General features: G+C 39.9%; 1 protein-coding gene across 3 annotated transcripts in view; it reads right to left on the bottom strand.

The window, feature by feature from the left end:
* Window positions 1-12,488: 12,488 nt before the first annotated feature.
* fbxo28 (F-box protein 28) overlaps window positions 12,489-19,322 on the bottom strand; it is a 54,465-nt gene continuing 47,631 nt past the window's right edge. For all 3 annotated transcript variants that reach the window (XM_047602656.1, XM_047602655.1, XM_047602654.1), the window contains 3 exons: window positions 18,967-19,105; window positions 18,651-18,846; window positions 12,489-15,936 (listed from right to left, as the gene is read on the bottom strand). In XM_047602656.1, the coding sequence (XP_047458612.1) occupies window positions 15,428-15,936; window positions 18,651-18,846; window positions 18,967-19,105 (844 nt within the window). In that variant the 3' untranslated portion in view covers window positions 12,489-15,427. The remainder of the gene's footprint in view (window positions 15,937-18,650; window positions 18,847-18,966; window positions 19,106-19,322) is intronic.

Here is a 19,322-nt window from a genome sequence, read left to right as displayed (position 1 = left end):
TTTTGTGATGTTTTATTATGCATGTCGAACAACATCAGTTAGCAAATGTTTGCTAAGACTGAATAATACTACTAAAGAGTTTATCAAGCATTTAAAGACTTCCATTTAATGCTGCATGTTATGTTTACTCTCAGTTTGTTTAATACATAAGTGCTTCTCATTTCCTGTTGTGCCACATGCATCAATTTTCCATTGGGTTACGATGAATCATCTGAATACTATCTTACATAAAACTGCATTGAAAATCATGTATATTATGAATCTGTAGTGGTTTCAGGCTTTTGATAGCAAGTATTTACAGACATGTCAACAAACGACTGTTTCGTAGAAATAACTAAATGGTTTTTGATTACTTTGAGGATGAATCCCAGAGTCCTCCTCCGGGCTGAAAATACTACTTATATTTAAATGACTGGCATTGACAAACCAACCGTAACATAATAAAAAATGCCAGAGAAAATTAGATAACTTCATTAAATTTTTAGAACATCACTTTGAGTCTAATGTCGTCCTTGAAAATTTGTAGAAAATACATTGTTCGCTCTATATTAATTAAATTAGACGAATAAAAGCGCTTCAACAATTTACTGAACTGCTCAGTACCAATGAACAGGCTCTATTTGCCTTACAGCCTTGTTTCAGTGCAAATTCAGCCTTTCTTCTTTCATTCAAAGTGTGAAACGCAGGAGGAGTTGTGAGCATGTATGTGTATGTCCAAAGGCAAGCCAGGGTGTGTGTATGTGGCTGGAGGGGGGAGGGGGCTTGTATGAGTGTCCGGTAGTGGGACAGAGTTTGAGTGATTTACAACAGTGTGATTACAGATTGAGAAGAAGAACCCTGAGTGCCTAAGTTTGTTTGTGTTTGTATAAATAGTATTTTGTAAAGATTAAATTCATCTAATAGGTTGTAATAATGTAGTTCTAGTTCACCAATTCTTTTGTCTTTCATTCCAAGTCTTGTGTGCACGTAGTTACATAACCAATGTTTTTTTTCTATGTTCCTACGCTTCAGGGTACCTTAAGTGTATAGTATACACTAATTCATCATTTTTTTAAATCTTCACAAAATAAAATATCACACACACATTAGACCACAGTGAGTAAAAATGTGACAGAACAAAAAACGGCCCAAAACTGCTTGGTATTCAAAGGGTTAATCAACAAAACCTTGAAAAATAATACTAAAATCACGATAGCAGAAGCAGTGACATCTCCCCTAAACAGTGACATCAGCTGTAGTATATCCCCTGACAGTGGCATCAGCCATGGCATCGGCCATGGCATATCCCCTTACAGCGGCATCGGCCGTGGCATATCCCTTGACAGCGGCATCGGCCGTGGCATATCCCCTGACAGTGGCATCGGCCATAGCATCGACCATGGCATCGGCCGTGGCATCCCCCCCTGGCAGTGACATCGGCCGTGACATCGGCCATGGCATCTCCCCTGACAGCATCATCTGCGGTGGCATCGGCCATGACATCTCCACTAAAACAGTGGCATCGGCCATGGCATCTGGGGATGCCACCGGAAATGTCACAGCTAGTTGCCAATGCGGAAGCATAATACTGCCACGCTACAAAAAAAAAAAACAAAAAAAAAAAAAAAAAAAAAACAGAAAAAAAAATAGGCTCAGTATCACGTAATTACATGAAAAGTTTATTGTTATAACGATATATTTATCACGTTATAACGTGTTGACTCCTATGACAAACTAAAACCTTTCGGTGTACGTAGGTTGCTACTGCCATCTATAGGCGAAAGGTAGCAACTGGGCTAGTCTGTCTGGAATCAGGTGGGTCTACAAGCAAACAAGCAACAAGGATAATCAAAAAAATAATGTCTATTGTCCAGGGTGCCACACATGTCCATCTCAGGTGTGAGAGAGAGAGAGCGAGAGAGCACATGCATGCATAAGAGGCCATCAAAAAATTTATTCAAGGAAGTTTGTTTGTCATTGTATTGCTACAACAAAATTTCAGTGCCATTAAAAAAACATAAACATAACAAAAAGTGTCGTTTGACTAAATAAAGTGTTGAATAAAAGTGATTAAGTGGTCAAGTACAAGACAGTGTGTCAGATAAGATGCTTGTAGTCAGTAGGAAGTAGAATAGTTATACATATGTAACCAGGTTATAAATAGGATATGTAAACAGTTATAAATATATAGACAGCAGCATCTACGGTTGGATACTTGTAGTCCTCAAGTCTGGCTGAGCCAGTAATAGCTCATTTCGGCAATTGTTTGTTTTCACCAAGATTACACAATGTTGCAGCCAGCAGGCCTTAGAGTGCAGCTGTCAAAAATCCTATGCCTATAAGTAACAATGTTGTCCATGATATTTTTTCTTTCTACATAGGAAGAACTGCAGCGAGTTGCACATTTATGGAACACCCATGTCATCCGCATGAGCAGAAATGCAGTAGCTCCAAGTGGACGTTTCCGATTCTCATGTACACCATCCCTCATTCAAAAAAGCGTTGAATAAGGTCAGCTGGACTTGTAGAATTTCTTGAAGACATTTCGCCACTCATCCGAGTAGCTTCTTCAGTTCTGATAAAAACTAGTGGGAAATTGATGTTTAAATAGGAAAAACTCCGTGGGTATCACCCACCCGAAACTTGCTTGGGCAAAAACTGGGGTCACTAATTTCCATAATGACTGGTACTTACCTGTCCTTGAATGGGGGGAACTGTGTGCCTAGGCTATTTACTCTATGAATAGAGCTCTAACAAGGCTATTGTCAGTGGGAGCCTGGAGGCTCAAGGTGTGAATGGTGTTGAAACTTCTTGGGGACAAAAGTCAAGACTGAATTATAAATAGATGGTAAATTAAATCTCAGTCCACCTCCTCTGTTTAGACAAGGTTTTTCCACTTTGACATAGATGGCTTCCTTTACTCCTCTCTCAAACCACCTGTCCTCTCTGGCCAGGACTTTGAGGTTGGTATCTTCAAAGTAGTGTCCTTTGTCCTTCAGGTGGAGGTGGACTGCGGAGTTGTTCCCTGATGAGCTGGCTCTCCTGTGTTGGGCCATGCGTTTGGTTCACCCCAAAGACAAAACACCTAGACAAAATCAGACTAATCTAGTGTATGCTGTTCAGTGTAGTGAGGAATGTATAGACTTGTACATTGGGGAAACAAAACAACCCATCCACAGTTTCTGTCTTTTTTCTGTCTTTTACTCTTGTACTGGATTCCACTGTTAATAAAGTAACTGAATACTTTTACTCTAGTAATAGACTCCACCCGTGATAAAGTAACTGAGTACTTTTACTCAACCACCGGTCTCCTCCATTAATGAAGTAACTGAATACTTTTACCCTAGTACTAGACTCCACCCGTAAAAAAGTAACTGAGTACTTTTACTCTTGTACTAGATTCCACATTAATAAAGTAACTGAGTACTTTTACTCGACTACTGAACTTCACCATTGATAAAGTAACTGAGTACTTTCACTCTAGTACAGTAGTCCACCGTTAATAAAGTAACTGAGTAATTTTACTCTAGTACTGGACTCCACCAATAATAAAGTAACTGAATACTTTTACTCTAGTACTAGACTTCACCCGTTATAAAGTAACTGAATACTTTTAGTCTAGTACTAGACTCCACCCGTTATAAAGTAACTGAGTACTTTTACTCGACTTCTGGACGCCACTATAAATAAAGTAACTGAGTCCTTTCACTCTACTACTGAACCACACCATAAATAAAGTAACTGAGTACTTTTACTCTAGTTCTGGATTCCAGCATTAATAAAGTAACTGAGTTCTTTTACTCTACTACTGAACTCCACCAGTGATGTCATTTAACATGGGACCCAATGGCCGCACTCTAATCGCACTCTAGCGAGAGGATTTTTCTGCTTTAACCGAAAAAAAGTTGTTCAAAGTTGTCTGGCCACAAATTTGGAGTTATAGAAATAAAAATTACATAAAAATGTAGGAATTTTTGTTGGCTTTCCAATGGTGCATATCTGATTTATGTAAGTCCTACGGTTTGGACTCTAGGCTCTTCCGAGCAAAGTGTGCGACCAACATTCCGCCCATCCGCTTCCATGTTAAAAAGAGATCAGATTTTCTGTGAAAAACGGCAACGCAAGGTCTTCTCTCCCTCGTCACAGCGGCCACAGTTTTCGCCGTACGTGCGTGGAACCAACATTCATGTTCCTTGTACAACCTATCGTTCGGGAGTTATCAACATTTGTTCGGAGGCCAATTCCTATGGTACAGAGATAGCTACCCCCCACTTACATAAGAACTAAAGTTCTTATGTAAGCTATGAGAGAGCAGGGCAGGGGCCGTAACCATGGTTACAAAACTCACACACACGGAGGAGCTCACAGCAATGGAGGAGGAGGGAGGATCTCAAAGTGACAGCATTATATAGGAAGGAGAGTCTAATTAACAGCAGGTGTGTACCTGCTCATGATGTTTGCTGCAGTACCTAAGGAGGGGGGATTTCATTAACACAACAGCTGTGTACCTGCTGGCCATCATAATGGAACACTAAGTCACTCACACCACCAAATCATTGTGACCACCTTAGACATGGACAGAGAAGAAGAAGGAGGCCAAATCTCACTCCACAGACACTCTACTGTAGCAAATGACCACCTGCTCCTTCCACACACCCAACTGCGCAGCCTACCCTGACCCCACATTCAAATATGTCTGCCAAAACATAATGACCACTCAAGCAATTACAGCAGTACAGTGGGGTGGGGAATGTTATTAACGTGACACTAGTGGCCCGGCTGCAATTCTGGTCTGTCTACCAACACAATGCTGGGTCTCAGACAATGCCAAAACATTATGACCACTCAGGCCATTACAGAAGTCCTCATAGTGACAGCATTATATAGGGAGGAGGGTCTAATTAACAGCAGGTGTGTACCTGCTCAATATGGCTTCTCACTGCTGAGTCACTCAGGTGGCCAAATTATTAGGAACACCTTATACATCCATTATGATGAAAAACGGCAGATCTGAGATTTGCAGCATTACTTAAGGAGGGAGGCTTTCAGTAACACAACAGCTGTGTATGTACTCAATATGTCTACTCACTGCTGAGTCACCCAGGAGGCCATATTTCACTCCACAAACACCCCACTGTAGCGTATGACCACGTGCTCCTTCCGCACATCCGAACGTGCACCCAACACTGACCGCACATTCAAATAAGCTTGCCAAAACATTATGACCACTCAGGCCATTACAGCAGTACAATGGAACGGGGACCGTTATTGATGCGACACTCGTGGCCCACCTGTGGTTCTGGTCTGTCTACCGACACAATGCTGGATCTCAGACAACCTGCCACAGCATTATGACCACCTCAGATGGTTGCGATATGACGTCGACTTCGGAATTAGTCGGCACAAGCAGAATTGCCTCGTTAGTTTTTATTATTATTCTTCTGTCTTCTGCCATTGGAGTCTATGGCAGCCCATAGAACCGTATGGTAAAAAGTTGTGAAATTTTGCACATTGATTTAGGACAGGAGGATCTTTAATTTGCCTGAGTTACATGTTGCCAGTAAGTATGCTCTAGCGCCACCAATGGGTCAAAGTTAGAAGTACATTTGCGTACGTAACTTTTGAACCGTCCGCCTGAAATTTACAAGGTATCTTTGTGATCCTTGGATGATGCTGAGTTCAGCCTACCCTATGACGTCAAAATGCGTCATCATAGATTTTCCGCCATCTTGGATTTTGTCAAAAAACCTTTAAAAAGTTTCACGCATCGCAAATTGTGTCAGATTCTCACGAAAATCGGCACAGACTATCTTTAGACCAAGCCGCACAAAAGTTACTAATTGCCGTCCTCGCCATCACATTTGTACGCCCACCACAGCCAATCAAATGTGGCAGCGTAGGCGCTGTTTTCGATGTGAACTCATATCTCGGCAACAGTGAGACATATTGTCATCACATTGGACAGGGTCCTGACTCGGTCCCAAGTGGACACGATGAATTTGGTGTCGTTTGGCCTCTAGGGGGCGCTGTAATTAGAAAAACGTATTTTTTGCTCATATCTCTTGATGAGTTTGTATTTGAAATGACTTTGTGACATCCACACGTACTATAGCGTGCCCCATTGATAGTTAATGCCAAGTTTTGGTGTTAGCCAATCGTTGTCGGCACTGATTCTCACGAAAACCGTCACAGACCATCTTCAGATCAAGCTGCACAAAAGTTACTTAGTGGCATTTTCATTGTCCAATCCATTTGCCCGCAACAGCCAATCAAAATTGGCGGTGAAGGTTCCAGACGGGATGTGAGGTCATATCTCGGGAACGCTTTGACATATCGAAATAAAATTTGCCCATATGCCTCCAGCACCCACCTCAAGGAGACATGCCAAATTTGGTGTCCTTAGGCCACTCGGAGCTGCTGCAGGTAGCAAAAATGTCACGTTCCCTCATGTCACTTGGTGTATTTGGATGTAGACCTGAACTGCTTTTCATTTCCCACTAGGAGGAGCTGAAAGACCACACATTTTCTACTTTCTCTTCATATGAACCACTGCTGGCCCATTTTTTTCACATCTGTCCGACCAGGGGGAACTCAAAAGCCACACATATCGGCCCGGCGGGATATCAGGTCATATCTCGGGAACGTTTAGACATATCGAAATAAAATTTAATAATCCGTCTCCAGACCCTGCCCCAAGGAGACATGCCAAATTTGGTGTCCTTAGGCCACTCGGAGCTGCTGCAGGTAGCAAAAATGTCACGTTCCCTCATGTCACTTGGTGTATTTGGATATAGACCTGAACTGCATTTCATTTCCCACTAGGGGGAGCTCAAAGACCACACATTTGCTATTGTCTCTTCATATGAACCACTGCTGGCCCAATTTTTCATATCTCTCCCACAGGGGGAGCTCAAAGGCCGCACATCTCGGCTGTTTTCTAATTTCTGTTCATATGAACTGCTGACGGCCGGGTTTTTTGCATCTCCCCATGGCGTCATCTTGCTGTATGGAGTCAATAACTGCTTGGACCCCTCATTGCTGCATGCAGCTATATTTATTATTATTATTATTATTATTATTATTATTATTATTATTATTATTATTCCGCTTTCTTCCCCATTGGAGTCTATGGCAACCCATCGAACCGTATGGTAAAAAGTTGTGAAATTTTGCACATAGCTTAAGGACAGTCCTATATTTAATTTGACTAAGTTACATGTTGCCAGTAATGCCAGTTGCCACATTTTCTATTGTTTTTTCATATTAACCGCTACTGACTCTCTTTTTGACACCTCTCCCACTAGGGGGAGCTCAAAGTCCGCACATTTTGGTTCTCCATATTCTTTTCAAATGAAGCATTGACGGCCTGGTTTTTTGCATCTCCCCATGACATTATCTTGCTGTATGGAGTCCATAACTGCTTGGACCCCTCATTGCTGCTTGCAGCTATAATTGGGGATCCAAGCAGTGAAGCTGCTGGAAAAAAACATGGCCGAAATTTTTTTTTTTCCAAGGTCTGCTGCTCAGGCATACTTTCACCTACAGACGTCATTTAAACTTTAAAATGTAGACACACGCCTTGTGTATTGGTGTATTATCATCTCGTTTTGATAGGTCTTATAGTTGTTGATCAATCACTGTTCAATGACCATGATCTTTTTCGAAAAAACTCGTTTTAGAGCGTGCGGAATGTTGGTACTTGAGTGAGAGAACGTGTGTGAAATCGCCTGAAATTTTTCTCTTTCCACCAAGTCCCGGCCACAATTTACACAATAGACACGATTGTTTGCACAGTTGTAGACAAACTTGTTGTGTCTCTCACAATGTGCTCGGCAAAGCAGTGAGACATACACAATTTAACTGCGAGCCTCTGTTCGCAGTAAAGTACCTGTCTGCTCTCCATGCACTCCAATGCAAATATTTTCTGAGAAAAGGAGACAGACCATTGTCTTTAACTCGCGAGTGTGTCCAAAATATTTACAAGGACAAAAAACATATCAAAGTCTTCAGGAAGATCTTACGATGCCCATGGTCTGCTTGGTTTTGTCACAGTAAGCCCAAATGTGAGACCAGCGGAAAGGGGGGAAATCTAGCTCTTTTCTGTGTCCCGGCTCCGCACACTTCCGTCGTCATTGAAGACCACTGTGAGTTTCCATGGCAACCCCTGAGCCGCAGCTCTGGGCCACAGCTGAGACCAATTCATTAATCAGCTGTCTCTGCTGTTTATACAGCTGATCCCTGCGTCCCATACATTTATGTTACAACAACACACACACCTCTCCACCCGCACAGGTAACTTTGTAATTATAGAAACACATACAGGCGTGCGCAAGCGTGCCACACACATGCACAAACAAACACAGGTACCTTTATGTTATTACAGTTACAAATACACACAAGTAGAGTAGTAGGATGTACAAACATGCGTGTGAAAGTGCGCATTACTCTCTCACACACAGGCTAACTGTGCTAACTGTAAGCTAACTGTGATAAATGTGGGTTAAGTGTGCTAACTGTGCTACATGTGGGTCAAGTGTGCGACTTGTGGGTTGACTGAACTAAATGTAGGCTAACTGTGCTAAATGTAGGCTAACTCTGCTAACCGTAAACTAACTAAGTGTGCTAAAATGCTAATATTTACATATAAAAATGTATTTAAAAAAAAGAAATATTTAGAGATTTAAAATATAAAAACAAGAGGTGTATCTCATGCACCCAGTGGAGTACTATGACCCCACACTGATTTTGAGTCAATTGATCACATAACCTGGAAGCTATTAAGCTAAAATGCTAATATTTACATATAAAAAAATAAGATGTATGAGATACACTCCTTGTTTTTGCATTTTAAATCTGTTCATATTCTTTTTTAGCTCAATAGCTTCCAGGTCATGTGATCAATTAACTCAAAATCAGTGTTGGATCATAGTACTCCACTGGCTACATGAGATACACCTCTTGTTTTTATATTTTAAATCTGTTCATATTTTTTTTATTAATTCTTACATGTAAATATTAGCAGGGGCACACAGAGAGAGAAGACTATGGCCGTGTGCTTACTGTAAAGTCTGTAATACAGGTGAACTTGAAATGTTGGAGTGGCTTGCTTGGAGTTGCACTGTACCCTGAAAGGAAAGAAGAGGTTTAACAGGAGCAAAGAAGAGGTTTACCTGGAGTGAAAAAAAAAAAAAAAAAAGTGTTATGTTGAATATCTCCCCAGTCAACCATGGAATTTTCGATTTTTTTCATTTGGAAAAGCTGTACTAAGGTGTTTTTAAGCTACATGTGAAGTTTTGTGCAAATATACTTTTTCTTCTGTGAGTTACAACTCATTTACCATGACAATATAGACGGAATTTACAACTAAAGGTCTAGTATACACCCAGAATACATCAGCAACTAACAGCAAACAAATGCATTTTGTCAACATTTATCTTATATCAACAATAATAAAGGACCCTCGGAAAGTGGAAAATCACGCGATTCAAATGCAGTTTACGGTTCATCTCTATCACAAATGGTTCAGAAATTAATTAATCTTTTGAAAAAACTGTCCGAACGTATTGTCGACGATACACTCGTCATAGCAGGCCAGTCATAGGTAGCAAGCTAGCAGGCAAGCCATAGCTGGCGAGCTAGCTTGCAAACGGATTGATGACGATTAAATGAACAAACATTGCAGGACAAAGCAACATTTTAATAATGCACCCTTAAAGTCAGATACTCCAAATGAATTCAATATACATGGTTGTATATGTTCCATCTAAAGATGGAAGAATGTATCTTGTATAAACAGCGTGGCATATTCTTGGGAGGGACTTATATTTGAGTCTGTCCCCCCAAGGATCCCGTCCACCACAGGCCTGTCTGTGTTCAATTCTAGGGCTCTGTCCTCTGCAGGGGTAATGTCAGCTGGTGTCCCACCACCCGATTTGCTTTTATTTATTTTTTAACTGTTATAAGTACAGGCAATGTAGCAGACACCTTGTGGGTGCAATGTACGCTTGAGCATATATTTGTTGGGGCACTTACCATTCTGTAGGAGGTTCTTGGCAGCAAGATATATACATACATACACGTTCCCCGTTTTTTTTTTTTTTTTTTTTTTTTTTTTTTTTTAAAGCTCGTAATTTAAAAAAAGTGCCTAAAATAATATAATTAATTCTTGAAAAAGTCTTATGTTGAGCAAAAAAAAAAAAAAAAAGGAAAATTCTCTGGACGAAGGATTCATCACACACTAGATATCAATCACAACATGATCAGTAGACCATTTCTTTAGTGCAACAGATGCCAGTCATTGATCTTTGCTTTCTGCTGCTCCTGTTCTATCAAGGTCATGGAGCCAAGCAGCACTGAAATTACCCCCCATCAAGAGCTGCTACTCTAGGAGATCTATTAATATGGAGGCTAGTGGATAAAAAAATCTATGAACACCCATGTCAAGAAAGTGGGACTCCTTTATGAATGCAAAGTGGATATTCTACCTATAGAGGAACTCCAGAGTACTTGAACGCTTCTGGGATGAATTAAAGCCCCGTGAATTCCATTACATAATATTAATGTTGTTCACACTGATTTAAGTTGGAGTTCAACAGATACATAAATACAGAAAAAAAAGAATCGATCTTGGTGGGATTATGGGATTATGGACCTGGACCTAGACTTTAACTATTTATATTTAATAAACTAATAGCATAGAATAGGTGCACAACATGGCTCAGTTTTCCTTGCTTTGTTGAGTAAGCAGTCTCTATCTGTGTAACAGAGGCACTATAATAATAATCAGCAGGCGCGGACGTTATACCCTGCCAGGACCTGGCTTGGATAGATGTCCAAGCTGGTGGCACCTCATCAGTGGGTCCGAGGACAGGGAACCATTCAGCAATCTTCTCTATTAGATAAGTACGAGCATTGGTGCCTTCGGCTCCCTCTTTAAGGCTGAATATGAGCAGGTTATCCCTGTGTGCCCTGTCCTCCATTTCAATCAGTTTGCTTTAGTGAGTTTGTAGATTCTTCAGACATAAAGCTGTTGACTTTTCCACACTGGCAACATGCTCCTGAAGATTAACCGCTTCGGTGCAGATATTTCTTATCTCCTCAGTGTGCCGAGACAGGATAGTGTGCATACTGTCAGTTCGTTTCTCCAGTCTGTTGAAACGAGTGGATTTCTCATCAGTTTCATTGAAATATCTTGACATTGTTCCCTCTATTACTTTGGCTGGTCGGTTTTTCAGTTGGACTGGGATTCTAAATGTGTTTTGCCTCGGACCGTGGCACAAGGGATTGTAACATCTTATCCTTTGTAATAATGGATGAAAAATCTTTTCACGACATTATGACAGCAATCAGTGATGTCCCATGCACCCTCTGCTCTTTCGGGACTATATGGTTCAGGATGCCGATCAATCTGTACAAGTCACCGATCCTGGATCCAGCACAACGGCCCCATACCATCACACTTCCTCCTCCATGTTTGACAGTTGATGTCACACACTGTGGAACCATCCTCTGGCCTACTCGACGGCATACAAAGATCCTGCATGATGAACCGAATATTTGAAATTTTGATTCATCAGTCCATGATACCCTTTTCCAGTCTTCTAGTCCAATGGCGGTGTTTCGTGACCCAGGAGAGCCTCTGTCTTATTCTGACATCTTAGCAATGGTTTTCGTGCTGCAACTCGTCCTGTCAAACCTGCAAGTCTTGTTTTCACAGTTTGTTGTTTTCACATCTGAGACTTGCTTATTATGACTACTATTAAGCTGTGCTTGAAGCTGTTGTCCTGTGAGCCACCTATCACGCAAGCCGTTAACTCTCAGAAACTTCCCTCTGAATTAGTTGTAGCTTTGGGTCTGCCAGACCGCTTCCTGTCAGAGTTTCCCCCAGTTTCTGAGTGCCTTTTGATGGTGAAGAAAACTGTATTCACTGACACCTTGACTTTCTTTGCAATTTCCCTGTAGGAAAGACCTACATTTTAAGTGTTATGATGGTCTGTCTCTCTTCCATTGTTAATTGCCTTTTTTTCACCATTTTTCTAGCAACACACTACTCTCTGCAGTACAATACTGTTCACCTGATGCTCATGAGGGTCTGGTATTACAGTGTGTTGCAACACTGCTTTTATGCAGACAGAGGGGGTTGTAAGTAATCCAGAAAAGTTGGACACCTGTAGGAATTAGTAGCACCAGCTTTCAAGGCTGATTCAACCTTTATTGCTGCAGAACAGCTTTAAATTGTTGACCCACTTCATGCTCCCTGAAAAAATATATGTATTATATGTATAATTCTGAAATGCACATTATTTTTCAGTTTTGGGTAATCAAACCTTTTTTTTTTTTTTTTTTACCTCGGCTGTTCAGTACTTACCTTTGTACTATTTCAAGCTATTCATTGGGCTTGCATTGCTTGAATTGCAATAAATAACTGGAAAAATTAGGGTGTTCTAAAACTTTTGACCGGTAGTGTATTTCAAGTAAAATAAAGCATAATGGGTGTAAACATACAGAGATTTGTGAATACATGTAGTGAGATTTAATATATTTGATTTGTACATTTGTAAGAGCATTGTGTGCAACAGACTGTACAGTTGGCCAGAAAAAGGCCAACTTGAATTTTCTTGGTATACAGACATTGAATAATTAACAATCTACACTTTGAATACATGAAGATTACAGTACAATTTTCTAAACTGAGACTCAGTCTCAAATTAAGCCACTAAATAACATCATCTTGTTTTTGCTGCCCAGATATTATAATACACACTAGTGCACAACTACTTGTGAACTGCCTTTAAAAACCTCTTTACCTAACTTTCCACAGAAATGCTTCAAATAGAAATAAAACAACAGTGCAGTCAAAATATGGGCCCACAGCTAATCTAGTATTCACAAGGAAAGTATGTGGCAAGAGAGGAGAAGGTAGCTGGTGCATGACTCTTAAAACAACACATGGAGTAACTAAACACTCACTTGCAGCCATTCTGTTGAGCACTGCTGTAAACCAGCCATGCGTTCTGGTACCTCTCTTAAATTAGATGCAATTTCAAAGTAAGCTGGTGTGACAACAGTGACGCCACTTCAAGCGAGAGAATGTATAAAAAATATACATTTTTCTAATCTAAAAGCAATTTGCATGGCATTTGAAAGAAAGTAAGAAATGTGTAATTCCATATAATTTTTGTTATAATTTCATGTGCAAATTGTTTTTTATTTCAAATAATTTACACTATTACTTTTCAGAACCATAGATTCTGCCACATTTTACTATACTTATTTAGTGTGAGTGTAGCCAGTACAGTATGTACTGCAGCAATCAAAGACTTGAGGAAAGATCATATGATGACTTTACTCACAGTGTGTTAAATCTCCAGTGTCTCTGGACATCAAGTGGATTCTTGGCCTTGGAAATTGGACCAACGGAATGCACCTGAAAGCACTATAAAATGTCTGTGAAAGAGTTGATAAAAGATAGCAACTGACCTTAGGTTCGAACTGGTCGCAGACCTTTCCAAATCTACTCAGTCTTAACTATTTACATAAATGAAACAGCAGGCTGGAAGCTTGGGAAAAGGTTAGTGGAAAAAGAATACTTTGTCAGCCTCATTAAGAGGGATTTCAACTAGAAATTGTAGGTAATGTTAAACATGACTGTGCAAGTGCTGACTCCATTTCTTTTATTTTATTGTCCAATTTTAGCAGAAGGAAGACACATGGTAAGTATTTATGAAAATTAAATCATCAATTAAACTGAAATCCATGGCTGTCCAGAAATAGGAAAAAAAAACAGTAACATACGGTATAGTGTACTTTCTAAAATGTTCATCATTATTGAGTTGTAGCTTGTAGTGAGTATAATAAGTATGTTAATTATGAAAAATACTGGTATGATCCTCAAGGAGCCCCCCCCCCCCCCCCCTTCCTTCTTTTTTTCCTTCTTTACACAATACATATATTAACATTACATAAATGTGAAGCACATACATCAGGTACTTTCAGGCACACCAGGGCTAAAAGTAGTCTTTTCACAAACACAGCAGACCGTCAAGTTCTGTTGTCACTGTTGCATTTTAAAGGATCAGAGGACTATGATACTACCATCTGTCAGGGGTTTCTGAGGCACAGTGGAAAAGAAAACCATTTACAAATGTTAACCTCCAGTTTATGCCCTTCAATAGGCAGTGAAGGTAAGAGTCGCCAGGTGACGCTCTGACTAATGCTACCTGAACACCCATCTGTCCTTTTTGTGATGACTTAGCACTAACCCAGCAATTTATGAGAGAACATGCAAGCTACTACAAAAAAAAATGACTACATGATTATTATTTATATTGCACTTGCCAAACTTATGGAGAAGCTAGTGTAAACAAAATAATGGTTATGTATGTAGACCCATATGAGAATCTGATTCAAGTTAGTACTAAGATTTTGTTTAGCTGCATATGTATCTGGAGTAAATTATTTTGGTCAGTTTTATTTTAGGAACATAAACTTGTCACATGTACAATGCGACTACGATTAGCTAGTTTGAATGATTTTCTAAATTTCTAATGAGTCTAACAGAACAGTATATTCATGTGTACCATCATTATAATGTAACTTTCAATAAATATAACAGGAAATGCTATATTTTTCTTCAAGTCAACAAATCCCATGTGCATGGCCAACAAACCATGAACTGATCAAAGTCACCTTACTCCTTTGCAAGACAGAGCAACAACATGTCACTTGGTCGCACTGTTGCACTTTCTGACATTGGGATGTTATTGTTATTTGGTATATTTTTGGTTTTTGATTTTAGGAATCATGTATTTGATCCTTGTAGTACTTTGTCCACATTAGGTGTACTGATTGCAGTGTCAACTTTTTCTTTTCCTTTTTTCCCTGGTATACTGGTGATTATTTGTTAATTTTTATGTCTTTCTGATGTTTTTGTCTTGGTGAGATGATATAAACGATGAAAAGGGGTAGGCATCATATAAGCTTAGACTTCTGCATACACCTTTTTTTGGTTCCATTTGGCTACATATTTTCTGAAATATATGTATGTGGAAATGGATAGTGTACCAAAAATCACCTTACCACAGCGCCAAATGTCTCCAACAGATACACAAAATTGTTTGATAGAAACTAGAATATTAAAGTGCTTTGGGAAATTATCAAATCTGGAAAACAAAATAACATAAATTTCAACTTACACTGGTTTTGTGTGCTTTCATGGAATTTGTTGATAAGCCGAAAAATACAATGTAACTCCAGGCTTTAACAGACCTTTGGAATAGTTTAACTGTAAGAAACAAAATGTTGGCCCTATCCTGCTAAGTCTTCGATGACTGATGATGTGTTAAAACATTGAAAATTTTATTATATGTATAAGTTACCTAGGGAGGTTGCCGTATCGCATGTCACACCTTAAAACCAAAAAGACAACTTTAGTATATGACAAAGTCTCTCATTTCTTGCTGCGAAGACGTTTAGACTGACGTGGAAGGTCTGAGCTCTTTCTTGTGCGTTTGAGTGATAACCCTCCCTCACCTTCTGCCTCTCTTGGTGAGGCTGTAGCCACACTTCCATTTGCCAACACAGTTGCAGATGTACTAGCCATGGTGGAAGACACAGCAGAACTACCAGATGTAGAGGGGGCAGCTGGGGTGGGCCTAGGTCCTCCCATAGCAGCAGAACTACTGTCCATCAGTTCGCGGAGTTTGTGTTCCAGCTCAGCAAGGCGGGCATTCTGTTCACCAATCACCTGTGTCTGTTCCAGCAGCTTCTGTTCCTGGTCTTGTAGCTGTTTCTGCTGCTCTAATTGCTTGACACGGATTTCTTGCATCTCCCTCCGCAGTACTGTCATTGACGCCCCATTCACCTTGACCTGCTGCTGCACCTTGGTCATCTCAGAACGCGAAGGCGTGTTCTTGGCTAGCAGGGACATGGTAGTCAAGGAGGTAGATGGACCTGCCACTGAAGGAATGAGACAGACATTCAGCGGTCACTTATAATGCTGCTCTTCTAGATCAACACTTCAGATTTTTTTCAATTAATTTGTTGCCTTGTGAAAAAAATAAAGTCCCCCAAATCAATGACAAATACTAACCCTTTGTCATTGATAAATGAACACTTTTTTATTTTATTTTTATCAATGCATTGAGTTACTATAACAGCATGTGATATATGCTTCTCCAAATATGCACTAGTGGTTGACTTTTGTCCTGTACCATGATGCTTTAAGTGTAATGACAACTAGTCATCGATGACATCAACAACACAAACGCCTCCAAGAAGACAGATCTTAGTAGGTCATTACAGCAAACTAGCAGCAATTCATCGGGTACTTCAATGAAAAGAAAGACCGTGACATGCATATTATTTAAGTCAGTCCTGCAATTCAACAAAAGTACGACAGCAATGCACACTCATCTGAAAAACACCTGCTAACCTAGCAGGGGGACGGCCCACACCCTCTCAACAGGAGTCAATTTACAACTTCAGCAAACATGGTAACAGAGAGAAGGAGACTTTAAATCAACAATTTGCTAGGGAATTTCCTTTTCAAATTTACTAGACTCTTAGCTGCAATACATTAAGACATCACAGATTTTTAACCTGGTTATATTGACATCTTACAACACGCTGTGTTGATGGTGCAGATTTATATAGGCTACATACACTACATGGCCAAAAAAAGTTGCCATCTGGATTATCTAAGCAAATAGATACAACCCTCCTATTATAATTACTGCATGGGCGATTATCTTTCAGCTGGCATCAAGTTATTTAACCCCAACTAATGCAATGAGTAGCTTCTCATGCTGAAAGACACATCTGGTGGTCGTCTGTTTGAGAAAGATCAAATCATTGGTATGCACCAAAACATCTAAGGAGACTGAAGCATAAACTACTAAAATTGGCTTAAGACCTGTTCAACTCAAAATTGTTAAAACAAAAAAAAAAAAAATGGAAGGATAGTGGGGAACCACCGTCTTTGAGCAAGAAATGTGGTCGGAAAGAAATCCTGATCCTGGCGATCACTTAAAAGTTTGGTGAATTCAACGCGAAGAAATACAACAGTAGAACTCAGGGCTAGGTTTTTAGACTTAGACAGACTTGAATGAGTCACATGGGAAATTGCTTTGTCATAGTAGTTTAGTTGTTGTAAAAAAGTGAGCTGTTATATAGCTGGACAGAGTAGCATATAAAAGAAATGATAATAAAGACTTTCCACACTAAAATGCAAAGGGAACTCAAGAGGTTGGGAGTGAATAGCTGTGTAGCTTTAACAAAACTTTAACAAAATTAGTGAGGATAACTGGGGAAAAAAAAGACTTCAATTTGCTAGGGAACATAAAGATTGGACTCTGGAGCAATGGAAGAAAGTCATGTGGTCTGATGAGTCCAGATTCACCCTATTTCAGATTGATGGTGCATCAGGTTAAGAAGAGAGACGGATGAAGTGATGCACTCATCATGTCTAGTGTCTACTGTACGAGCCTGCCAGGGCAGTGCTGTGATCTGGGATTGCTGCAGTTGGCAGAATGTCCAGATCTTAACCCCAATGAGGTTGGGATGTGATGGAAGGCTTTGAGCAGTGGTCAGACTCCCATCATCACCATTTTCTTGGTGAAAAATTAATGCAACACTGGACGGAAATAACACTGGATGGAAATAAATCTTTTAATTTTTTGGTATTTTTAAAATAACATTTCATGGTTGTTTTTATCATTTGTTTTGCTGTCCTTATACTATTTTCTGTTAAATACAGGATTAAATTATTTGTAAATCACTGCATTACATTTTGATTTTATGCACAGTCTCAGCTTTTTTTCAAACATAAATGGTAAATGGTCTTGCTTTTATATAGCGCTTTTCTACCTACTCAAAGGTACTCAGAGCGCTTTTACAGTCAGAGACACACCCACCCATTCACTCACACAAGCACACACACATTCACACACCAGTGCCAGTTGCACTGGGAGGAACTGCGGGTCCAGTGTCTTGCTCAAGAGAACTTCGGCATATGGCACACTCCAGGGATCGAACCGTTAACCTTTCCATTCGCTCTACCTACTGAGCCACAGGCCCCTAAGATTGTAGTATTTAGAGGCAGCCGCAAAAAAAGTTGCAAAAACCTGCTGAAATTTTATTAGAAAATATTTTTCCCATTTACTGCAAACATCACTGCAAAATAGAAGTAACTTGCTACTAGACATTGTATTAATCTTAGTTCAGTTAATGCTTATGTCTGCACATGAAAATAATTATTTTAGCAAAAATAATTTACTAATTTATAATTTACTAATTACCTATATAATCTCATATCGTTTATATTCTCCTTCATTTAAGTAGATAGGGTGATTTGACTTAAAGCCTAGTGACCATTTCAAGTGAAAAGTCCTTATATGGCACTGTTAAACCGTGCACTTTCTTGGTTAAGATGAACCTATACGTATTTCTAAGATACAGCAGGCTCAGAGTCTCTCCTCATCTCTCTTCCTTCAATAAAACTGTAAAAGATACTGAATGCATCCATGTTATTTATATACGAACAAATGTCAATTCATTGCCAAGACTGCACTTTTGCACATTTCATACTTAAAACAAGCATTTAGTGATGATTTGACTGTTAACATTTTTCATCCAAAGGCTGTACAATTTACAAGAGACGTGTCATCAATTACCTGGTGTAGAGCCAATGAGGCGGCCGGACAGGTCAGCCCCTGGAAGCTTCTTCTTCAGAATGGGGACAACCTTCTCATCAAAGTACTCCATGGCCATGGATGAAATATCCCTTAACTCTTGCAGAACCTCATGAGCTCGCTGGGGGGCTCGGGTGGAGTTAACGTAGCGCAGCACACGGTAAATCTCATCTATCACCTTATAACACACAACAGCATATGATCTGGGTATTGCAAATCGGACAAAAAACTAATATTTACACTTGTTTAAAAGACTTTTGATGCTGTAGTTTTGTCTGCCACACGCAGCTGAACTAACCTTTCCAGGGATGAAGCAGCATAGGTTTGAGTCAACGTATTTCATGAAAGTCATGTTGAGCAGTGAGAGCCGTGTCTCCACAGCAGCGAGGATGTCAGCATGCCGTGCTAGTGAATGGTTTCTCCTCTCTGACTCTCGCCTGCAAACAATTCATGATAAACACAACAATGGGTATTATTTTTGTAAATGTTTCCATCTGTGTGAGCCTCACACATGGCAACAATTAATTAATCAACAATAAAGTGTTATGCTGTAGCACAGCCTTATTCAGAGCAATATGATTGCATATGAGATCAATTAGAGTTTGACAAAGTAGAGGTTGACAACATACAATGATGTATTAAACAGACCAGTCT

The sequence above is a fragment of the Mugil cephalus genome, chromosome 13, assembly GCF_022458985.1.
Source record: "Mugil cephalus isolate CIBA_MC_2020 chromosome 13, CIBA_Mcephalus_1.1, whole genome shotgun sequence".
Classification (NCBI taxonomy): Eukaryota; Metazoa; Chordata; class Actinopteri; order Mugiliformes; family Mugilidae; genus Mugil; species Mugil cephalus.
The sequence above is the reverse complement of the archived record's forward strand: the minus strand, read 5'-3'. Positions and strand labels throughout refer to the sequence as shown.